Source organism: Kwoniella dejecticola, chromosome 8 (genome assembly GCF_000512565.2).
Source record: "Kwoniella dejecticola CBS 10117 chromosome 8, complete sequence".
Classification (NCBI taxonomy): Eukaryota; Fungi; Basidiomycota; class Tremellomycetes; order Tremellales; family Cryptococcaceae; genus Kwoniella; species Kwoniella dejecticola.
Window position 1 is genome coordinate 1,170,723 of NC_089308.1, and position 18,904 is coordinate 1,189,626.

An 18,904-nucleotide genomic window follows, 5' to 3' on the forward strand; every position below is an offset into this window, starting at 1 on the left:
TGGGGTAACGCTGTCCTATAGAGATTTGTTCACTGTCGGATCTGTTCCTGACCATCGACCGGTCTTTACTTCGCCTTGGCTTTTCAACATGTATGTATGTATTTACACAGCATGTGCCGACACCGCTCTGTGGAGCGAATCATTCGGTTTGATTTGTCCGCAGCGAGATTATCAGTCGAGCTAGATTGAATGCCGTGATAGCTGCGTGGTTATCAGCTATCAATAGATTTTGTTGTATGGGCTCCATAGCGTTAAACTGACATAAGATGTACTGTGCCTGGCTGCATAATTTGATTCCGGACATGGTCATTTCCTCGTTTTCTACCCTGAACCAAGAGAGATACCAGCAAGCAGCAACAACGTACAATAAACGCATAAACGCATGAACGCTCTTCCCGCAAATTCACATCCAGCTTCAACTACGTGATCCTTCTGACGACTTGTACTCGAGTTTCACCGAGCGCTAGGTGCTGTAAAAGCCGGCTCTGAAGGCTCAACATGGCATACGCCTATCCGTCCGGCGATCTCGGCGGGTCATCAAGCTCGCTGAACGCTCTCTCAAGCAATGCTGGACACGGACTGGGACACGGCCTGAAGAGGTATGAAGCTGGGTTCGACGTGTTGAGGGAGTTCAAGCACAAGATATCCGAGGACGAACATTACATATCGTTCTTCCAGGATCGAATACGGGTAGAAGAACAATACATAGAGAATTTAACGAGATTATACGACAGGAGCGTAGCTATAGATACGTTACATGACGAGTGAGTTCATATATTCGACGAAAGTGTACTCACAGACAGAGTGGCGTGATGAAATCCAGTGTCAATCGTGTATCTGCTGACCGGCTGCTGCTAGTGCTGGACACAGGAAGCAGAGTAAGACTTCAGCTCGCAAGGCGTGGGAAGAAGTCAGAGATTACACGCAGCGGGAGATACAGTCTAGGGAGGCGATGGTCGGAGCTCTTCGTGCGGAAGTAGTAAAAGAGCTTGTCAAGCTCAAAGAAGAGCAGACCAGGATCAGAGGCGCTCTCAAAGATAATATGAAGCTTGCAAATGAGGTATGTACGGCTTCGGTCAGCTGCAATAACGACAGTTGGGATTGACAGTGTTGGGAACCAACAGATGTATGACGACCATGCAAGATCACAATTACCCAAACTGAAGAAGAACTACAATCAGAAATGTCAAGCTTTGGAGGTTAGCTAAACTTTCTTCCCATCAGGTTTATATAGCTAATCGTTATGCAGGACCATAAACGCCAAGAACATGCAATTGCAATGCAAGCTCGACTTCTAGCTACACCTTCTCCGCCCTCACCCGCCACAACACCGCTTCACGAACACCCCTTCGCCGTCCCCGCCGGTCCGTCGTATACTTCGCCTCCAACGTCTACTGGTCCTCTTCCCGCAATGAGTAATCCCGCTTTGCCACAACCTGAACCTGTGCATCCTCCTTTCTCGCCGGAGAAGAAGGCGAATCGTCTGCGAGCCGGCTCGGCGTCAGGCGGCGAAAGTAAAGGGAAAGACGTGCTCAATGATATCGCCCAACAAAGTAAGAAAGGATTTTCAGCATTCATGCAGAAATTAGGAGGTGACAAGGACAAAGACAAGGATGCCGCTAGGGAGAAAGACGACTATGTGATTGGAGGCGAAGGTGCTCAGGGTAATTTGCAAAGAAGAGGCACTGGAGTAGCTAGAACCAACGATCAAAAGGCTATGGCAGCGATGAGAGCTGTCAAAGTGAAGAGGGATGCTGAAGAAGCTGATAAAGCATATCGGACTGGTGTTTTCCATCTGGAATCGCTCAGGCTCAGAAGAGAGAAATTGCATGCTTCGGCGATGAACAATCTGGAGACGTTCAATGACGAGCTGAGCAAGAGATTGAGGTATTCACTGGAAAGCTATATGGACACCATGCATGGAACAGCTGCTACGAACGCTCAAGCTACTGAAGTCGCCAGGCATTCGATTGAAGGTATCAATTTGGAACAGGATAGTGAGTGTTTCGTCCTCATCCTCTTTCTCGTCAAAGGCAAGTACCAGCTGACGTCATCAACCTAGTGATGCTGTTCCGCACAAGGCTACGAGCGATCGCCTCGCCGTCTATCGCACCAATCCCATATGAGAACTTCTACGTTGGACCATGTAGATCACTCATCTTCGGGGTGTCTCTGACGGATTACGATTTCACTAGAGGGGATTCATCTGATCACGGCCGACCACCCATAATTTTGGAAAAGGCTATTGCTGCGATCGATGAAAGGGGACTAGACCTCGAAGGAATATACAGGATCAGTGGGAGGCACGCGGGTGTGCAAAAGATGATTCAAGGCATCGAGCTGGACGAGGAGAAGTTCGTATTTGATGCAAAAGATGATGTGGCTAGTATCGGCAACGTGCTGAAACAATGTGAGCCTTTCCTCCTTGTTGTTGCGATTCATGACGATGGCCTAACCCCCTTATCCCCTCGTACAATATGCCTACTCTTGCTTACGATCTGTTTAGATCTTCGAGAACTCCCTGAACCAGTCTTCCCCTTGCCTCATCCAGAGAGAGTCAAATATACGGAAAGTCGAGAATCACACATTGAGAGCAATTTCTCCTCCCTCCGTGCTCGTCTGAGGCGACTACCGCCTATTCACCAAACAACGTTCCAAGCGATCATCGAGCATCTAGGTAGAATCAACGAGAAATCAGCGACCAATAAGATGGATGCCAAGAACCTTGCTGTTGTCTTCAGTACGTTGAACAATCCCCTATCCTACGCTCAATACGCTCAAGGTTGACAATATTTGCAGATTCTGTCCTATTTGGTCAAGAACAGACGCCTACAGATACGACTTCTTTGTTACAGCATCATCAGGGCAAAGTGAGTGACGCAGCACTTGTCTATAGACATGACTGACATTTCGCGTAGGACACTGTACTAGAAGATCTGATAACCTTCTCCGATCTGCTCTTCGGCGTGGATTCCCCGATCGTAGCTCCTACAGCATTGCCGCCTGGGCCGGCTTTATCGAGAGCTGGTGTCTTGTCGTACCACCCTATCGACGACGGACCTCAGCCCGGTAGCTCCCGGACGAAGATCAAGATCTCGCAGCCTACCGACCCGTCTGATGATGTTAAAGCGGCATCACCTATCATCTCAGAAACCAGTTCTGATGCTGCACCAACAACAAATGAGCCTGGTACAGCGAAACCCTTGGCTCTTCCTCAATTCGATGATCCTCTAGTCGCGACGGAACCGTTCACTCCGGATGACCAGCTGGATTTGCTGTTCGACGCGAAACATATTCCTACTGGCCTGAGGGAAAGCTTACCGGACAATGTGCATGTACGTCAAGCTGGAGATTGCATCGGAAAGCGCGCTGACATCGTGTTCTAGATCCGTCCGCTATCAACCACCGATCTTTTACGATCGCACTTCGAACTTCTGAATGATCTCCGAGAATCGCCTGCATTGGCGCCATCAGTCTACACATCCATATTCCAGCATTTCAAGTCTTGTCCAGGTACCTACTATATACTGGTGATAGTCAACAAAGACACTGATCGACTGGTCGCTTCCGGTTCTCTGATCATAGAGAGAAAGCACATCAACAGCGGAGGTTTGGCCGGGCATATCGAGGATATAGTGGTTTCCGATTCGATGCAAGGCAAAGGTCTAGGTCAGAAACTCGTCGTTGGTCTTAGAGATATGGCTGTTGGCTTGGGTTGTTACAAGGTCATACTTGATTGCAAAGAGGCCAAAATGCGTGAGTTATACTTTAGTTTGCCTGGACAGAGTCCGAAAGCTTATAGAGACGCATCAGCATTCTACGAGAAATGCGGTTTCCACAAACGAAGTGTCGGCATGGCATACTACGTAGCAGATCATCAGCCCGCCTCATCGTTAATCAATCCTTCTTCATCAGCAACAGACTCGATATCCCCAACAGTCGAAACAGCCTCGTCTCCTCTGGACGCTGCAAGCCAGACCGCACCTCGCCTTCTCACAGACGTACCTCCGGGATCACCTTCATTGACCTCCGCTTCCTCCGGTACCGGAGTGACGTACTCGTACCCCACAGCCAATCTACCAGCTTGGGCCTCTGAAGGATTAGGATCGAGTCCATTGGGTCCTCCGAGTATCACTCCATTACCTGCTAGTAATCCTACCAGCACGGAAACATCTCCTGTTGACAGGACGGATTTAGTCAAGACTCCTTTGCCTCCAGGAGCGGCACCTGCGAGTACAGAGGCTGAGCCTGAAAGACTCTCATGAGGTGGTAGGGCGACAACACACTGATTACAGAGTTTCGAAATGTTCGTATTGTGGGTATATAGACATAATGGACATTATGATGGTATAATGACGATGCCCTTTATCCGCGAAAAGGTTGCCGATGCGAGTTCTTATCGTATCAAGCCAACAGCGGTCTTAACGCCTGACACGATAGCGAAATTATACTGACGTTTTCTTCGCTGCCATCATGGCCCAAAATGCGAATCCTTCGATCTACGATCGCCTGTGCGACACTGCTTAGTTGCAGGGCTCATTGTTCGTATTCCAAAAATTAATGCATTGTTTTTTCATAGTACAATAGACACCCTTTCAAAGTTTCTTCCTATTTACGGACCTCGTTCAAATTACCTTGACTTGCCTCATCTTCACCCTCATCCTCTTCGTCAGACTGTCCTCCGATCGAGAAATTGGAATCTGAGTTTGTCTGAGTCTGAGTCTGTGCCCCATTGACCCCACTGAAATTAACTTCAAAAGTGGATTTCCTAAAATTCCCAACTTGTCCTACCCCGATGACGCCCAAGGACGAATAACTATCACCCCATGCAGAGGACGAGGGCGCTCTCTCGTGGCCTCGTCCGAAAGTGTTTCGCGCTCCACCAAGATACGATCTTGTATCGCTATCGAAACTATCATCACGATCACGATCATGATCATGATCAAAGCGACCGTAAGTATCGTATGAATCCCTCGGTACCCCATTTCCCCCTTCACTGGCATGATCATGATCGTGATCGTGATCGTGATCGTGATCGATGATTTCACCGATTTGACTTCTGACACTTGCCCGAGCATGTTCAAGACTGAATCCGCTCTGTGCTGAATTCCTTACATTTTCTAACCGTTTATTCGAAGGTAATTGTAATAAGCCTCCTCCACCTGCATTGGCAGTAGAAGAGGAAGAGACTATTCCTATGCCACCCAAACCCAAGCCTAAATCACCCATTCCGGAATCCGTCTCTGCGTTGGTATTGGTAGTTGTATTTTCGGGAATAAATGCTTTTCTGGGTAATGGGACACTGAGACCGCCACCGGTAGAAGTGACTTTTGATTCTTCGCGCTGACGATCTTGTTCCCTCTCATAGCTCATCCGAATGTTGGGTAGTGGAATAGGCGATATTCTCCAACTTTCAATTCTCCTTGGATCCCTTCACAAGGTTTCCATTGAATCGCGATGAACTTCTAATTCGGGTCTGAATTGGAATGTCGATCGATATCCACCCGTGTTCCCCTTGGTGACTGGTGGAGGCTCTAATGATTCCCTCTTGCCACCCCGTATCTGTGGTTGAGCATGATATGAGAATTGTGATTTGAGGGAATCTCTCGTCTGTTTTGATTTCGTTGATTGTATTGAATTCCTCACTTCGTCCAACGTTAATCCGCTCAATTGCGATTTCATCGAATTCCGACTGCCATCGTTAGTATTAATATCATGATTATCGTTCTCATGGTTATTACCAGGCTGGACGAGGCGAGTGTCATTTCTATTATTGCTTTTCGTTGATCTAGTGTCGAATCCGAGATTCAAATCTGGAAGAGGGATAGGAGAGATTCTCCAAGACTCAATCCGTTTATGATCCCTTCTCATCGATTCCAGATCCGCTCCTACACCGTCGTCTCCCCTTCTCCACGACTTGATCGAGTTCCTGGCACTTTCCAAAGTGAGCAATACCCCACCCCCCGGAGAGGTATTCAGGGGAGAAGGTTTTTTCGAGTTGCGCGGATTGTAATTTGAGAAAGAGAAAGAGGGTAGAGCACCTTGCGACTGCGATTGCGATTGTGAGGATTTGGCAGAGTTTCGAGCGCTGTCGAGCCCCAGATGGAATTTGAAGTCTGGTAAAGGCAATGAAGAGATTCTCCATGGTCCAGATGAAGTAGATTGATGTTTTCTGTTCTGCTTTCTATCTGACTGATCACCAACGTTGTTGTGATCGTCCTCATCGTCATCGTTGAGGTTGACATCGTGAATCGTCCCCTCCTGGTTATGGGGACTAGGAATGCTACCCCCTCCAGAGGAAGTCGAAGGGCGTTTCACCTCTTTGGCTGAGGGCAGTCCATTACCAGGTGAGATGGGGGACCCGTTTTTAGTGAGAGTCTGAATCGGCGTGGAATCACCTTCGATATCTTCCGGACCGGAGAATCGGGATGCGTGGGTATGGTGGCTCATGAATCGGTGAATTGCCATGTCGAAGGCGTCAGCCTCGGACGGTTTCTTATGCCCACGGTGACGATGTACTGAGAGGAAAAGCAAGGCGAGCCACGAGAGAATGATCACCAGGTGCATGAAGGATAGCACAGAGACAGCGACTTTCTCTCGGCATGTCAAGGCATTGTTACCTTCAGATGACTCGATGGCGGATGCGAATTCGGTCTCGTCGGTAAATGGCGAAGGGGCAGGAGGGGGTGCGGAGCAGATATCGTCTTTGCTTGATAAAGCAGACATAATTCCGAGGACTATGCCGCCGTTACACAATCCTGTCCATCAGCAAGACGATACATACAGTGCCAAAGGTAGATAACTGTGATGGAAGGTCAAGGAGTAGGACTCACTGAGTACGATTAAGCCCTGGGCAAGGAGATAACAGACCTCGCGACCAACGGTCAACAGACCATTTCCAGGATCTTGCCATGCTAAATAGACAGTGGTGGGAATGTAGACATCTGCTGCTACAGCTGAGATGAGGGAAGGGACGAACAGTCGATCAGTGTATATCAGGGCTGACAGCGTGAGTATGATGGCAGCTAGTATACCGTGGGATGCCTTCAAGTCATACAACAGTCTCAGCTCAGCAGTACCTTCATCCCATCTCATGTGTTGGATATGTCCAACTGTCTGATAGTACGTACAAGTAAGAAATGCCTTATCCTGGCTTTCGACAACTCATGTGTGGTTCCCGCCATTTTCCTTTTCCGATGCGTATCGCTGAGAGACAGCAGTGATTGTCGATGATGTTTCAATGGGTGTTGTGGTTTAAGATACGATACGATAGCTGGCAAGTCAGTACGAAAGGTCAAGTAAAGTATGATGGCGTTGCATTCAAGCAAAGAGGAAATGGGGCGGCGTGTAGTATGGAGATGCTCTGCTGGATACCAGAGTCATAGGAGGTGTCAACTCCGTGAAGTGCGTTATCTACGTTGCTTTGTCCAATATTCTAGACAACAATCGTTTTCTCAGTATGGCTTCTCCTACCGTTCATATGTGACTAATTGTACTCCTATCTCAGAAGACAGACTATCATCATGAAGGTTTTTCTCACGATGCTTCTCCTTTGTTTCCGAATGAGTAATTCGCATCAGAGTTTCCATGATGAACCAGACATGCCATTCGCCAAAGGTGCTTTTGCGGCAGGTCTGAGACTCCTTTATGCTGATTGACGACCTTGACCTCTCACCATGCCTTTGTTCGTCGACAGCTGGCTTTGTTCACTTGCTGGACTGAGATATCAGTGAGATGCCACGGAGCTATCCGAAATCAGTAATTTGGACGATATTCTCGAGTCCCATGTCGGTCAGACAAGGATTCGCCAGACAGGGGCTGTCAGAGAAGCCTGATTCAGACGTGAATGTTGGTTCACCGATCGCAGGCCCTCAGTTCACATTGCGCTGGTCTATATCGAGAGATGGGACTGCCAGTCTGGTAGAAGAGTGAGTGCCTGTAGGTCTATATGATCTCTCTCACGAACGATAGGGAAGAAGGCGCATTTGATGACGGACGATGATCTGCACCCGCTCGATACGATTGCGGCTTTGGGCCGGGGTCGAACACGTATGCTGGACTCAAGCGTGGAGTCACTATGGTGTTCAGCGTCAGTGCAATTTGTGGACAACTCATCATCTCCCTCAGACAAGTGAGAAAGAAGTAAAGCACTGTACTTCGAGTAAATGATAACCACACGGTTAACAGCTAGTTGGGATGACGTCATTTCACCATGAGGGATGCGATTGCCGGTTTGCCGCTTCCACCTTCCAAAACATCTTACACCTTGCATCAGCATCTCCTGATTAGCGTCTATCGTCTATCGTCTATCCACCTAAATCACCCAATTATCCAGGTCGATTTAACTTAGCGAAGAACAAACGGAATCATATTCACAATGTCTACTAACCCGACTTCAACTTCAACAGCCCACAACCCGTCTCCACTATCATCCTCGACCGAGACCGAGACTCACCAGGCTGTTCCTCCTTCCATCGTAGCTAGCGGGACCGGGGTACCTTCTGCTCCGATAGAGACTGCCGAAGCGCAACAGGGTGAGTAGTCCTCCGTTGATCCATTGAGATGTGACGAGATGTGCTGGTGCATCACTGTCTTTACCGTGTCTTCAACCTATCTCTCGCGAATAATGGAACAGCTGACTCAGTTGCGAACTTTTTTGTTTGTCATATACTCTGCTTTATGCTTGAATACTTGGAATTCGAACATATGGACATATGAACGCACGAACAGCCGCTACTGCTCCTGGAACAGGTGGAATCGTCGAACAGCCCAATTCAGCTTCCTCGTCGAACGAAGAGAAAATCACATTTAAAGATCAGGTGAGTGTACCTCATCAATATCATCTCCATTGGCGAAGTGTCGTATGTTCTCTCTCGATGGGCATGGCAAGACATCTCAACAGCCCGCCCACTCATATCCACCTTGATCTCTCTTGTATATTGATGAGACACCGACCTTCTCTATCCTCGAGACGAATGGACGGAGGATATTACGCTGATGATTTGCCGATACTTCCTCAGGTCAACGGGTACGCCAAGAAGATCGCAGGGACTGTATTCAGGAACGAGGGCGAGAAAGAATTCGGGGAGAAGAAGCTGGAAGGACAAGCTTAGATCTATCAGATCAATCAGAGTATTTGAACGTAGATCTGCAGAGGTGCAGATCAGATAGACAGAAATCGCGCCTTACTGGTCAGTCAGAGTGAGAAAGAGATGCGTGAGGTAGAGATGTATATACATTATTTCATAATCCCGTACAACATGTATCCTATAATCTGACTGAGTAAGGATATCCGTTACGATCAAGCTTTTTCATGTACAGTCAGAGCCAAAAGATAGTGCTTTTCCGCTTCGATAGAATAAGTACATCCGTCTCGTACTTTGACAAATGCAGAGTGTGGGATATTTATAGCGATAAATTGACAATGCGTGGTAAATCTATTAAGCGGCGATGGTTTGATATGCTAAAATGTGATATATGAAGATATGTACAGCTAAGTAGATACAGTATATGATCCTCGCACGTCATCAAGGTGTATGGTTGAAAAGTCCTTTCGTGGCCTATAATGCTATCTCACTCCTACCTGCTACTGATATACGTTTACTCCATCGTTTCTCGTTCCGGATGAAACGCTTCGAAGATACCAATCCATCAGAGCGCATCCCACGATCGCCTCGTGCTCGTAGTTTCCGTCACGATGATTCCCTAAATACAAGGAAACACACATTGCATAGATCAGCAAACATATCAAAGGGAAGATGTAGATATATAGATGGTATGATTTGGTACGACATGGCATCAAGTGGCAGCTCTAAACACTCACAGTCCCTTTACAATGCTGATTCGAGTTTGTCGGTATACAACTCAGGTATCTACACCATTCACAAGCCGCGTTCTGGTCGAAAATCCAAGATCAAAGTCAGTCTGAGGCCTTACTCAGATGGGTGTGGCTGCCCAAAATACCAAAACACAAAATACTCACAGGATCATCGGTATCTACAATGTGACATAAATCGAAATGCCATAAAATCAGCTTTCACCCTGTCAATGAAGGCAAGGCTTTCACAAAGACCGAAAAGCCAAAAGAAAGTCGTGGACTTACAGAAGTTCTTGATGGTCAGTACGAAAGCCAGAATAGCCAAGACGAACGCCACCACCCTAGCACCCCACAGGATATATTTGTGCCGCTTCGTCTCTGAGATAGACGGGTACAGGATGATTCCCAGTAATATGCCTATTGCCCATCCTCCCAAATGGGCCAATCCATCGACTGCATTTGGTCTTCCAAATTAGAATTCAAATACAAATTCAAAATCATCAGCTCCTCACATCCTTCTCCTTCGTACTTTGAGAATGCGCTCAACCGCTAATGAGCTCAATTCGATCACTCACATGTATCCAATACCGAATCCTATCAGAAATTCTATCGCCAGCAGAAAAGCCTAAATAACGATACCACAATTACTTCATCAATACACCTGGTACCTCTCCAACGACGAACAGACAAAGAGGAACTACCATCCTGGCTTACCTTGAGTTTGGGTCTTTCTTCGTATTTCCAATGCAATATCAGATCAACCAATACACAAGCGTTCTACGGGGGGATCCATGAAGAACGAGAATGGAGTAAGCGTAAACATGTGGTTGTCTCGACGCCCAGTAAGGTATCAGTACAAGTGTCAAGGAGGCTTACCGTAGCGAACAACGCTCCACTAGCTCCCACAGACGGTATTCCAGTTCTAGAGAAATTACCACCCAGTACGAACCCATATATCCCTCCCGCCATATATACGATCAAGAATGGGATCGTACCTATTAACATGCCCATTCCGTATTATGTGAATCAGCACCTCTTCTGCAGATAGGCATCGCAAAGGCCGGTCAGCCGGACTCACCCATCTCACGTTCCACCTGAGCAGCAGCGGTGATCTGAGCCAGCATATTCAGTAATAAGTGTACGAGACCGACATGGAGGAATATGGGATAGACGAATCGCCAAGATTCTGCAAATACGAATCGTCAGAAATAGAATTGATAAGCGTCATGAGTCTACGACACATCTGGCGTGTCGGCGCAGCGGAGCTCAGGAATTTGTAAGGTACATTAGGCATGAGCACTCACGATCAGGATTCTCGCCATGGAATCCACCATGTCCGCAGATCTCTTCTATCGAGCACGATGTAGTTGGCGTACTATACAACCGGTACATCAGCCCTCTCTGAGACACTGCCCATTTCCGATGTTAATTTTCTTGTGGTCGCACTTACCTGGAAGTATCGTTCAGACAAGCTAATTGGAAAGACGGCGGTAGATCTTCGACAAGTTTCATACATGGAGGAAATCTCGCTCCGATGTTGATCAATACTTCTGAGGATGGTCCAATCTGAAAACGATATAAGGAGTCAGCATGATCAGCTAAAGCTAGCTGTTCCCATACTCATAGCTGATAACCCAATTTACCATAGGATTGAACGTCGGCTAAATCCCACAGTAATCCCAATTCATCGATCATCAATCAGCAAATTTATCATTGTACAAAGCTTTGCGATGAGGTCGATATAGCGCACCTTGGTGGCTATCGGTGATCCCATAGCTTGATAATTCGCTACCATCTCATACACCATCAAAGCAGTCATGACTATCCATTTGAGCATTGATTAGCCCATTCATCCATCTACCTCCCCGTGAGAGAGGCCGATGCTCGAAAGGATCTGGCAGCTTACCAATCGCCAGACCCCAAGCAGCTACAGGCCATCTCTGCCCTCCTATACCTCTTCTCTTCCGCTCTATCGCCTGTTCAACAGGATACTGTCCATTCTTAACACCTACCAGCGCCAGTAGTCGATCCAGGCCAGTCGGGAAAAGCAGCACATCATACAGCGTATTCGGTCCGCGAAGTTGCATACCCGCATTCTTCGTTGGATACGGGTAAGGCGATTCGCCATATCCACCATACCCATCTTTCGAGGATGAAAAAGAGTAATAAGGATTCTCCATTCCTCCACTAGCGCGTTGTTGATCGCCTATCAGATTCATCTCTACTGCGTCCCTCCGCGCTTGGTCCTGCGATAATTGTAGGGTAGTGGATGCGGGTCTAGGTTGGTCGGTATGGAAGTATTCGAAGTTCTCGTCGATGTAACTTAGTCCGCCGTACGAATTCGCTTTTGCATTGTGTGATTTAGAGTATGACCCCATTCCGGACTGGCCGTCGATCTGCGATAGTGGTATATGAGAGGGCTGGTGCGTATGAAGCGCATTGGAATTAGGGTATGGACTAGATTGATTGGAATGGAAGGGTAATGAGCGCTGAGAAGCTGAATCCCATGGACCGAGAGAAGGCGAGATTGATCTAGGCTGCCCTTGCATCTCCGGATCCATATCGATTTCTCTATCCATTTCCCTATCGTCGTATGGGTTGTTATAAGTATACCCACTTGATTTATGTGCCCCTAATGATCCCACATCCCCACCATCATCTATTCTTGAGTTCCTGTAGTCCCGCATGATCTCCTGAGCTTCACTTTCGCCGGCTTGATATCGATTGTTCAACGGTTCGAGTCGTGCTGTACCGCTTTCGGCTGATGATTGGTGTGGGTAACTCGGGGTAGATGTCGACTGATGGGCGCCAGATGAGTCTGCACCGGCGTCGTCGACAAACGAGTAAGGAGGCGCATCGTCTTGTCTATTTGTAGGAGGTTCGGGGAATGCAGTAGGAGTGAGCGCAGGGGCAGGAGCAGGGTTAGGACGAGGACCTGTGAGAGGCATTTTGATCTGGGCTGATTCCGTGTAGTCTTGACATGGGACAGGAGCATGCACGTGCGAATGCGATCGTGTTAGCACTCTTGAACGATCCTGTCACCTCATCCAGAGACCGAAGACGAAAGTGTGCCGCGTATGACTTTGTCGTTGTCAAGGAGGGGATAGACCTCGCGAACACAGCTTAATACGTTAAGACCCTGGGAACTGAGTCCGAGGGCTGTGCGTGGTCTAATCCCCTTAAAAGAAACGAGTTTGTCCAGGTTCAATGGGTGCCATCCTATCTAGCATATCGCAATGTGTAACCCATTCTGCACCATTGAATCTGCATAGTCCTTTCATGTGTCCCTCCGGCCCTTCCGCTGTATCCTCGGACAGAGGGATGTAGCTGCAGCAGCGCAGCAGCAAGAGAATCGACAAGTCGAAAACAGATGCGCGTTCAACATTTTATCTGTAGGAGTACTCGTACGTCATATGCGCACTTCTGATGCACGTGTGACCCATGTATTTTTGCCGAATTTAGGCGCGGCGCTCTCTGAGCAGAGCAGCATGATGTCGCCTTGGTCTGTCTTGCTTGTCTGCAGTACTCAGGTCCACTATGTGGTTGCGGGAATGCTTTTTTGTCGAAAGCATGAACAGGCAGAGACGGGATTCATCAGTTGTGATAGTCACATAAAAGCTGGACAGGAGGTTCGCTTAGAGGCCTTCTGTTGTTTGGTTTCCTGCTCAATGATTTCTTCCGTCGGTCATTGAGCCTCTCCGACGGCGCAGTCGTAAAATGTCGACATCTGCCAACTTCACACAATTATTGTATCATGCTATATATACAGCGGCGCATATGAGTATGCATGGCTTGAATCATGCTGTACAATCATACACCTGCGACGGACGCCGACAACGATGACCTCCATGCTGATGCTTATACTTGCGTGCCCCACTGTTCTTGCTGTTGCTGGGCCTACAGCCATCGTCCCACACACCTCAGCAACGTCTGGAATGCCAATGCAAACCGGTATTCAGGAGCTGTCTGACAGAAGACGTGGGTGGCATTCTCCTCTTATCACGTGCAATAAGAAAATCCGAAATCGCGACGCTGATGCCCACAATTTCGTAGTTCTTTCTGACCTCAACTCGATTTGGGGTGACGCCACCTCCGAAATAGCCAGTGTGTTCGGCGAGGGGACATCGATAGTAGGTTCAGTATGGTCAGACGCACACACAGTTTATTCGGAAGTCACTGCCAGCGCAGCATCTCTCAAGGCGGAACAAACGGCTTCGACCTCGTCGTGAGTTCTCTCTCATACACTAAACCTCACTCCCCGCGATCCGCTCTGCGGTCCATATCCCGTATCGCACACTTGATCCCACTCATTTCCGAAACACTGAAATGGTAAATAATGCCTACTTCTCTTGCCATTCTGCCGCGTCTGTCGGTCGGCTCTTTCAGAACCTCGAATGCTTCGAATCTGGGCGTACAGTGTACTGGCTTCCTGGTCATCTGTGCGGCTGCTGTCGTGATATTTGGAATTATATAGACGATAGATCTAGTCGAATATAGGGAGGGCGAGAAGGAGGTCAGGCGTTCTCCTGAGCAGCTGCGTTGATGTGCTATATTTCCCTTGAATGTAATGTGATCTCTGAGCGGAAATCGATGTGCTCCATTAGCAGATTATGTTCGCGAGCGTGACTTAGTGACTAGTCTGGTCCGAGTGAGATGGGCGGCACCATTGAATGAGCAAAGTACGCCATATTTGGCATCTACAGATGGACTGGGCGCACCCAGGACGCGCCTCTGGAAGGACACGGCCTACTTCAGCACATCGGACGATGGACCTCGCACTTTCACCTCACACTCGACATAGGCACGAATAATTAAAAGCCAGGATGACGATGCACCAGTGCATGACAGATATGTAGGCTGGCTCGACCACGGCTTATCAACCTCTATTCCGATTCCGTTCTAGAATATCGATGTCTGATGAACGAGACTGTGAGATCACAGGGTGATGCATATCTAGTATCTGGGCGGACCTGTATAGGGTTCACCTTGACCCTGACCTTGAACTTGGCCCTGAGGATAGTGACTGGAGAAAGGTATATCGGTACGAGCCTTCGCTCCCCTCTGAGATCTAAAGAAGACCCAGAACAGAGCATGTACAATGCCTTCAGAACATGAGGTCGGGTTCACTCTCGATCAGCACCATTTTCAGACAGGTACGGATGATAGCTCTTCGAAGGAGACCGAGACGCTGAGCTCAGCTCACCAGGGATCCAGCCAAGGAAGCACAATAATATGTTCAGACAGACAGCTCCGGTGAATGCTGTAAAAGAAGCGCGCAAAGGTTATCATCCATGGCTGCATATGACAATGTGACATCATGGACTTACCTCGATCCGCAAATCCGCTGCGGGGTCCAAAAGAGAGGCGAAAGCACGTAGATCAGGTGAGCATTTGTCTCCTCATCGCATAGTGCAACCTTTGTCATGAAGGACAGATTACTCACACCGAGGCCGGAGGCAGGAAGAAAGCTAAGAACAAGCAGATAGCGGTCTCCTCACCTACGCCGAAGTGGCTTCAGCGATGTCCGTCCACCTTGTCTGTCTTCGCAAGTTGCGATTGGGAGGTAAGCCAAGCTGTACTTCAGCCAACTCACCTGACATACGAATCCGAGGGGTCGACATATCGAAAAGAACTATTCTGAAATAGGTATCTAGGGATTGCTGTTGAATGACTACTTAAGCTGGGTCAAGTATGCAAATTAACCAGGTCATGCGACACTTTGCTGCTATAGTTGGATTGACAAATTTTCCCACACACGTATATACATATATTTATATCATTCACTCCTGGCTCGTTGACCCAAGCGAATATAGGTTACTCGGATCCTGCAGAAAAAAGCGTAAACAGAAAGAATTGGATTTGGCCCGACGGTTCGATCACTCACTCCGTCGGCGTAAGATAGAGATGACGTAATACGTGCAACGAAGTCCTCATCTGCTCTCTGCACTGAATTGCTGAGAATTGCCCAGAGTCAAGGCAATCCCAATCGCTCATGTGCGTGTGTCATACAAGTAGTGGAGCCGCCCCTGATCCCCGGTGACAATCGGACGATGGACTCTCAACATCGCACGAAACGTCGTCGCACGAAAGGTACGACCGCGTGCACAGCTTGTCAACATCGAAAGTCTCGCTGCGAATTAGTCGATCATGCAGGATGTCATCGGTGTAGAATCTTAGGTACGCCATGCTCCATAATAGATCCTCCAGCAGCAGCATCGATATCAGCATCAGCATCAGCATCAGCATCAGCATCAGCATCAGCATCAGCATCAGCAACAGCATCAGCATCAACATCAATATCAACTTCGATGACCACTATGACCCACGATGTCCGATCAGGACCAGCTTCCACCGGTCCATCGCCCGAAACCAGTCAACGTTTTGGCGAGAGTACGCTCAATGGATCCAGTGCCATGTAAGTCATAAGTAACGTCCCCGGACTGATTCAATTCGGGGCAGGGTGAACCAAGGCAAGCCGGCTGACCAAGGATATCTTTACCCCTGGTAGTGAAACACAAACAACCCATCTATCGGAGTTGCTGGAACGTACAAAACGGATCGAATCCATCTCCCAATATCTGATGACTCAGCTGTCCACGACATCCCATCCAGCCACTCATCATCACGATGATCAGAGTACGGAAGAACATTTTACTTTCCGCGGAGCGGGAAGCGTAGGTCATCGGCTTCACTCTCCTCTCACCGACCGTCTGTCTCTCCATGCGTCCACCAATGGCATCACAGTGGAGGACGCCTTTGGTTCGCCCACTTCCGCCGAGTGGTTGGCAGAGCCTGTCGTCGCTGGCCTGATCAGTAAAGATCATCTGAGGAAAGCATACGACAGGTGAGTCCTTCCCCAAACGCGACCATTTCCGTCGACTTCCCACTCCTTTGCGTTGTCATCATCTCCTTTTGTCGCTGGTCATGTACGTATGTAAGTATTGATTTATGTTTGTGCTTCCACAGAGCGCGCCCCATGCTGCGTCAAGTCCTTCCTCTACCGAGGCTGATATTGAGCGTCGACCCGGCGGCTCATCATCCTTTCCTTCAGAGCTGTCTGTTACTATACTCGGCGCGTCAACCCTGGAAGGAATTCCAGATCCTGTCGGCCAAACGCTATGCTGAGTTGCAAAAGAAAGTAGAGAGGGTTTTGGTGTCCTTGGACTCTGTGCCTCCTCATGAGGATATTGTGATCGCTCTGCTCGTCTTATCCCTACTACCGATAAGCACACTCGACTCACGCTTAAGGTCGACAGTAGACCCCTTCAACGCGGTAGAGCTCGGTATCAGATTAGCCAAGACGATCGGCTTAGACACTGCCTACGGTAAAATATTGCGAAAGGTCGGTCAACATCAGAAACTTCGAATTATGCCTTGGGATTTGGACTTGCTGAGGAAAGCACAAGTCGTAAGTCGATGCACGTTACACGGGAACCTCCGTGTTATTGACAATGGAGAGATGCTGAAGTGTTCTGCTCTGCGGCGCTTTGTCAGTGGGGCTGCCTGATCAACAGGTCGACGAGGTGAGTGTTGCAAGCTGAAATCACATCACCCGTAGTCTCACCTATGGCCATGGTAGAGGATACGAAGCTTTCAAGCTAAATGAAACGCTTCCTGGAACTCCATAGAGTCGATCTACTTGCCACGGTTTCGCTATCCACGCCCATGCCCAGAACCAGCAATATCCTTCCTGCCGACATCCCAGAATCACATCTGCTCACAGAGGAGCTCCTCGATATGGCATTCTACTCTCAATTCTTGCTGTTGACGGGACCAGTGTGTGCTGCACTGCGTGACTTACAAGAAGCAATGATTCCGGAGCTTCACCTTATCGAGAACATCGTCAACAGTATGAACGCGTTATACGATCGTTCAGAAGATTGGAGGAGCCAAGTGTCAGTAACCCATTGTGAGTCTCGCTTGCAGTCAGTCATTTTGGGAGTATCAATGCGTATCTACTGCGTTCGACGCTTGGTCAACAGCAATCATTTCGTGACTAATTCATGCCTTCCGCTGCCGCATCATCATTGTCATCATCATGTAGTGCCCTCGCGATTTTACTTGATTGGCATTTCTCTATTGACGGAGATGATGCTCTGTTACCGACTTTCACATTACGTGGGCGCCGCTCTACCTTCGCCGTTGGCCCCGGAGAATCGCTTGCACCTGATGATGGAATTGGCCGGTAGTTTCTTTCTGCGTGCCGAACAATACATGAAGTTTGTCGTCGAGAACACCATGGATCTTTCTCTCCTGCCGAGCTTTGATGTAGTCTTGTCGATCTTGGCGTATGCTACCTCTTTACAAGCCTCCAGAGTTGTCAACAGTCAACAAGCGCAACAACCATCACCAGCAGAAGCAGCAGATGAGCCAATGCCAACGTCAGAAGGCAGCCGTATTCGCCATACCTTCAGGGAAAAACTCGTGGGGATACACGTAAATTGCCAACGATTAGTGTTTGCAATAGACAATTTACAACCTCCTGATACGGCATGGCGAGATATCAGAACCTCAATCGATGATGCCCAAACTAGCAGAGGCCAAGGCGAAGAAGGCTTTGTTTACACGCAGGAAGACTGGCAAATGATAGACTGGCAAACCCTCTTCGGAATAGAGCGCAGCACTGGACAACAGAGTGACGAGGAGCAAGTCGGAGAGGTTGGCATGCCGTTCGATTGGCAATCAATGACTTTGGAATCGCTCTTTGGCCTGTAAGAGTATCATCAGTAGTATTTATTTGAGCTACTTCATGACTCACAGTGTGGTCCGCCATATGAGAAGGCAATTGGGATTGCAGCGATGAAGCGTTCTGGCGGGATAGCGATGATAATTCTCGATTGTGGGGTGACACTGCATGCATGTTCCGACTATCGCAACGCAACGCAATGCACCGCATTTCTCACTGGACTCATCGCTGCAGCGCGACATGATAATGAAGTTCGAAGTTCGCACCAAGTCCGATCTGGTATAAAGTCACCGGTCAATCACTGTGATCCGGAATATGAGGGCCGATCGCAAAAATACGACTATACGATCAAAACGCATCCCTTATTCCGCCTTGTCCGCCTTGTCCGCATCTGTACTTCT

At 48.4% G+C, this 18,904-nt stretch overlaps 7 protein-coding genes across 7 annotated transcripts; 4 read left to right on the forward strand and 3 right to left on the reverse strand.

The window, feature by feature from the left end:
* Nucleotides 1-498: 498 nt before the first annotated feature.
* I303_106722 (uncharacterized protein) lies at nt 499-4,265 on the forward strand (the record flags this gene model as incomplete). The annotated part of the gene is made up of 10 exons (XM_018411892.1): nt 499-764; nt 859-1,060; nt 1,125-1,199; nt 1,250-1,997; nt 2,063-2,410; nt 2,507-2,740; nt 2,800-2,870; nt 2,919-3,335; nt 3,387-3,756; nt 3,814-4,265. 10 exons carry the CDS (start codon nt 499-501, stop codon nt 4,263-4,265), a joined length of 3,183 nt encoding a protein of 1,060 aa, XP_018259093.1.
* A 343-nt stretch (nt 4,266-4,608) lies between these two features.
* On the reverse strand, nt 4,609-5,373 carry I303_106723 (uncharacterized protein; the record flags this gene model as incomplete). Its single annotated transcript, XM_018411891.1, has 1 exon — nt 4,609-5,373. The coding sequence occupies one exon, from the start codon at nt 5,371-5,373 to the stop codon at nt 4,609-4,611; it is 765 nt and encodes a 254-aa protein (XP_018259092.1).
* A 60-nt stretch (nt 5,374-5,433) lies between these two features.
* I303_106724 (uncharacterized protein) lies at nt 5,434-7,184 on the reverse strand (the record flags this gene model as incomplete). Its single annotated transcript, XM_065969424.1, has 3 exons — nt 5,434-6,737; nt 6,834-7,044; nt 7,131-7,184. The coding sequence occupies 3 exons, from the start codon at nt 7,182-7,184 to the stop codon at nt 5,434-5,436; spliced, it is 1,569 nt and encodes a 522-aa protein (XP_065825496.1).
* Nucleotides 7,185-8,377: 1,193 nt separating this feature from the next.
* Nucleotides 8,378-9,113, forward strand: I303_106725 (uncharacterized protein; the record flags this gene model as incomplete). The annotated part of the gene is made up of 3 exons (XM_018411889.1): nt 8,378-8,534; nt 8,731-8,819; nt 9,021-9,113. The coding sequence occupies 3 exons, from the start codon at nt 8,378-8,380 to the stop codon at nt 9,111-9,113; spliced, it is 339 nt and encodes a 112-aa protein (XP_018259090.1).
* Nucleotides 9,114-9,651: 538 nt separating this feature from the next.
* Nucleotides 9,652-12,765, reverse strand: I303_106726 (uncharacterized protein; the record flags this gene model as incomplete). Its single annotated transcript, XM_018411888.1, has 13 exons — nt 9,652-9,705; nt 9,824-9,895; nt 9,983-9,996; nt 10,103-10,281; nt 10,393-10,442; nt 10,532-10,594; nt 10,694-10,812; nt 10,896-11,003; nt 11,122-11,192; nt 11,268-11,383; nt 11,461-11,478; nt 11,568-11,638; nt 11,724-12,765. The coding sequence occupies 13 exons, from the start codon at nt 12,763-12,765 to the stop codon at nt 9,652-9,654; spliced, it is 1,977 nt and encodes a 658-aa protein (XP_018259089.1).
* Nucleotides 12,766-13,656: 891 nt separating this feature from the next.
* Nucleotides 13,657-14,046, forward strand: I303_106727 (uncharacterized protein; the record flags this gene model as incomplete). The annotated part of the gene is made up of 2 exons (XM_018411887.1): nt 13,657-13,795; nt 13,871-14,046. 2 exons carry the CDS (start codon nt 13,657-13,659, stop codon nt 14,044-14,046), a joined length of 315 nt encoding a protein of 104 aa, XP_018259088.1.
* A 2,088-nt stretch (nt 14,047-16,134) lies between these two features.
* Nucleotides 16,135-18,532, forward strand: I303_106728 (uncharacterized protein; the record flags this gene model as incomplete). Its single annotated transcript, XM_018411885.1, has 6 exons — nt 16,135-16,232; nt 16,326-16,661; nt 16,784-17,225; nt 17,312-17,340; nt 17,446-17,726; nt 17,862-18,532. The coding sequence occupies 6 exons, from the start codon at nt 16,135-16,137 to the stop codon at nt 18,530-18,532; spliced, it is 1,857 nt and encodes a 618-aa protein (XP_018259086.1).
* Nucleotides 18,533-18,904: the final 372 nt, after the last annotated feature.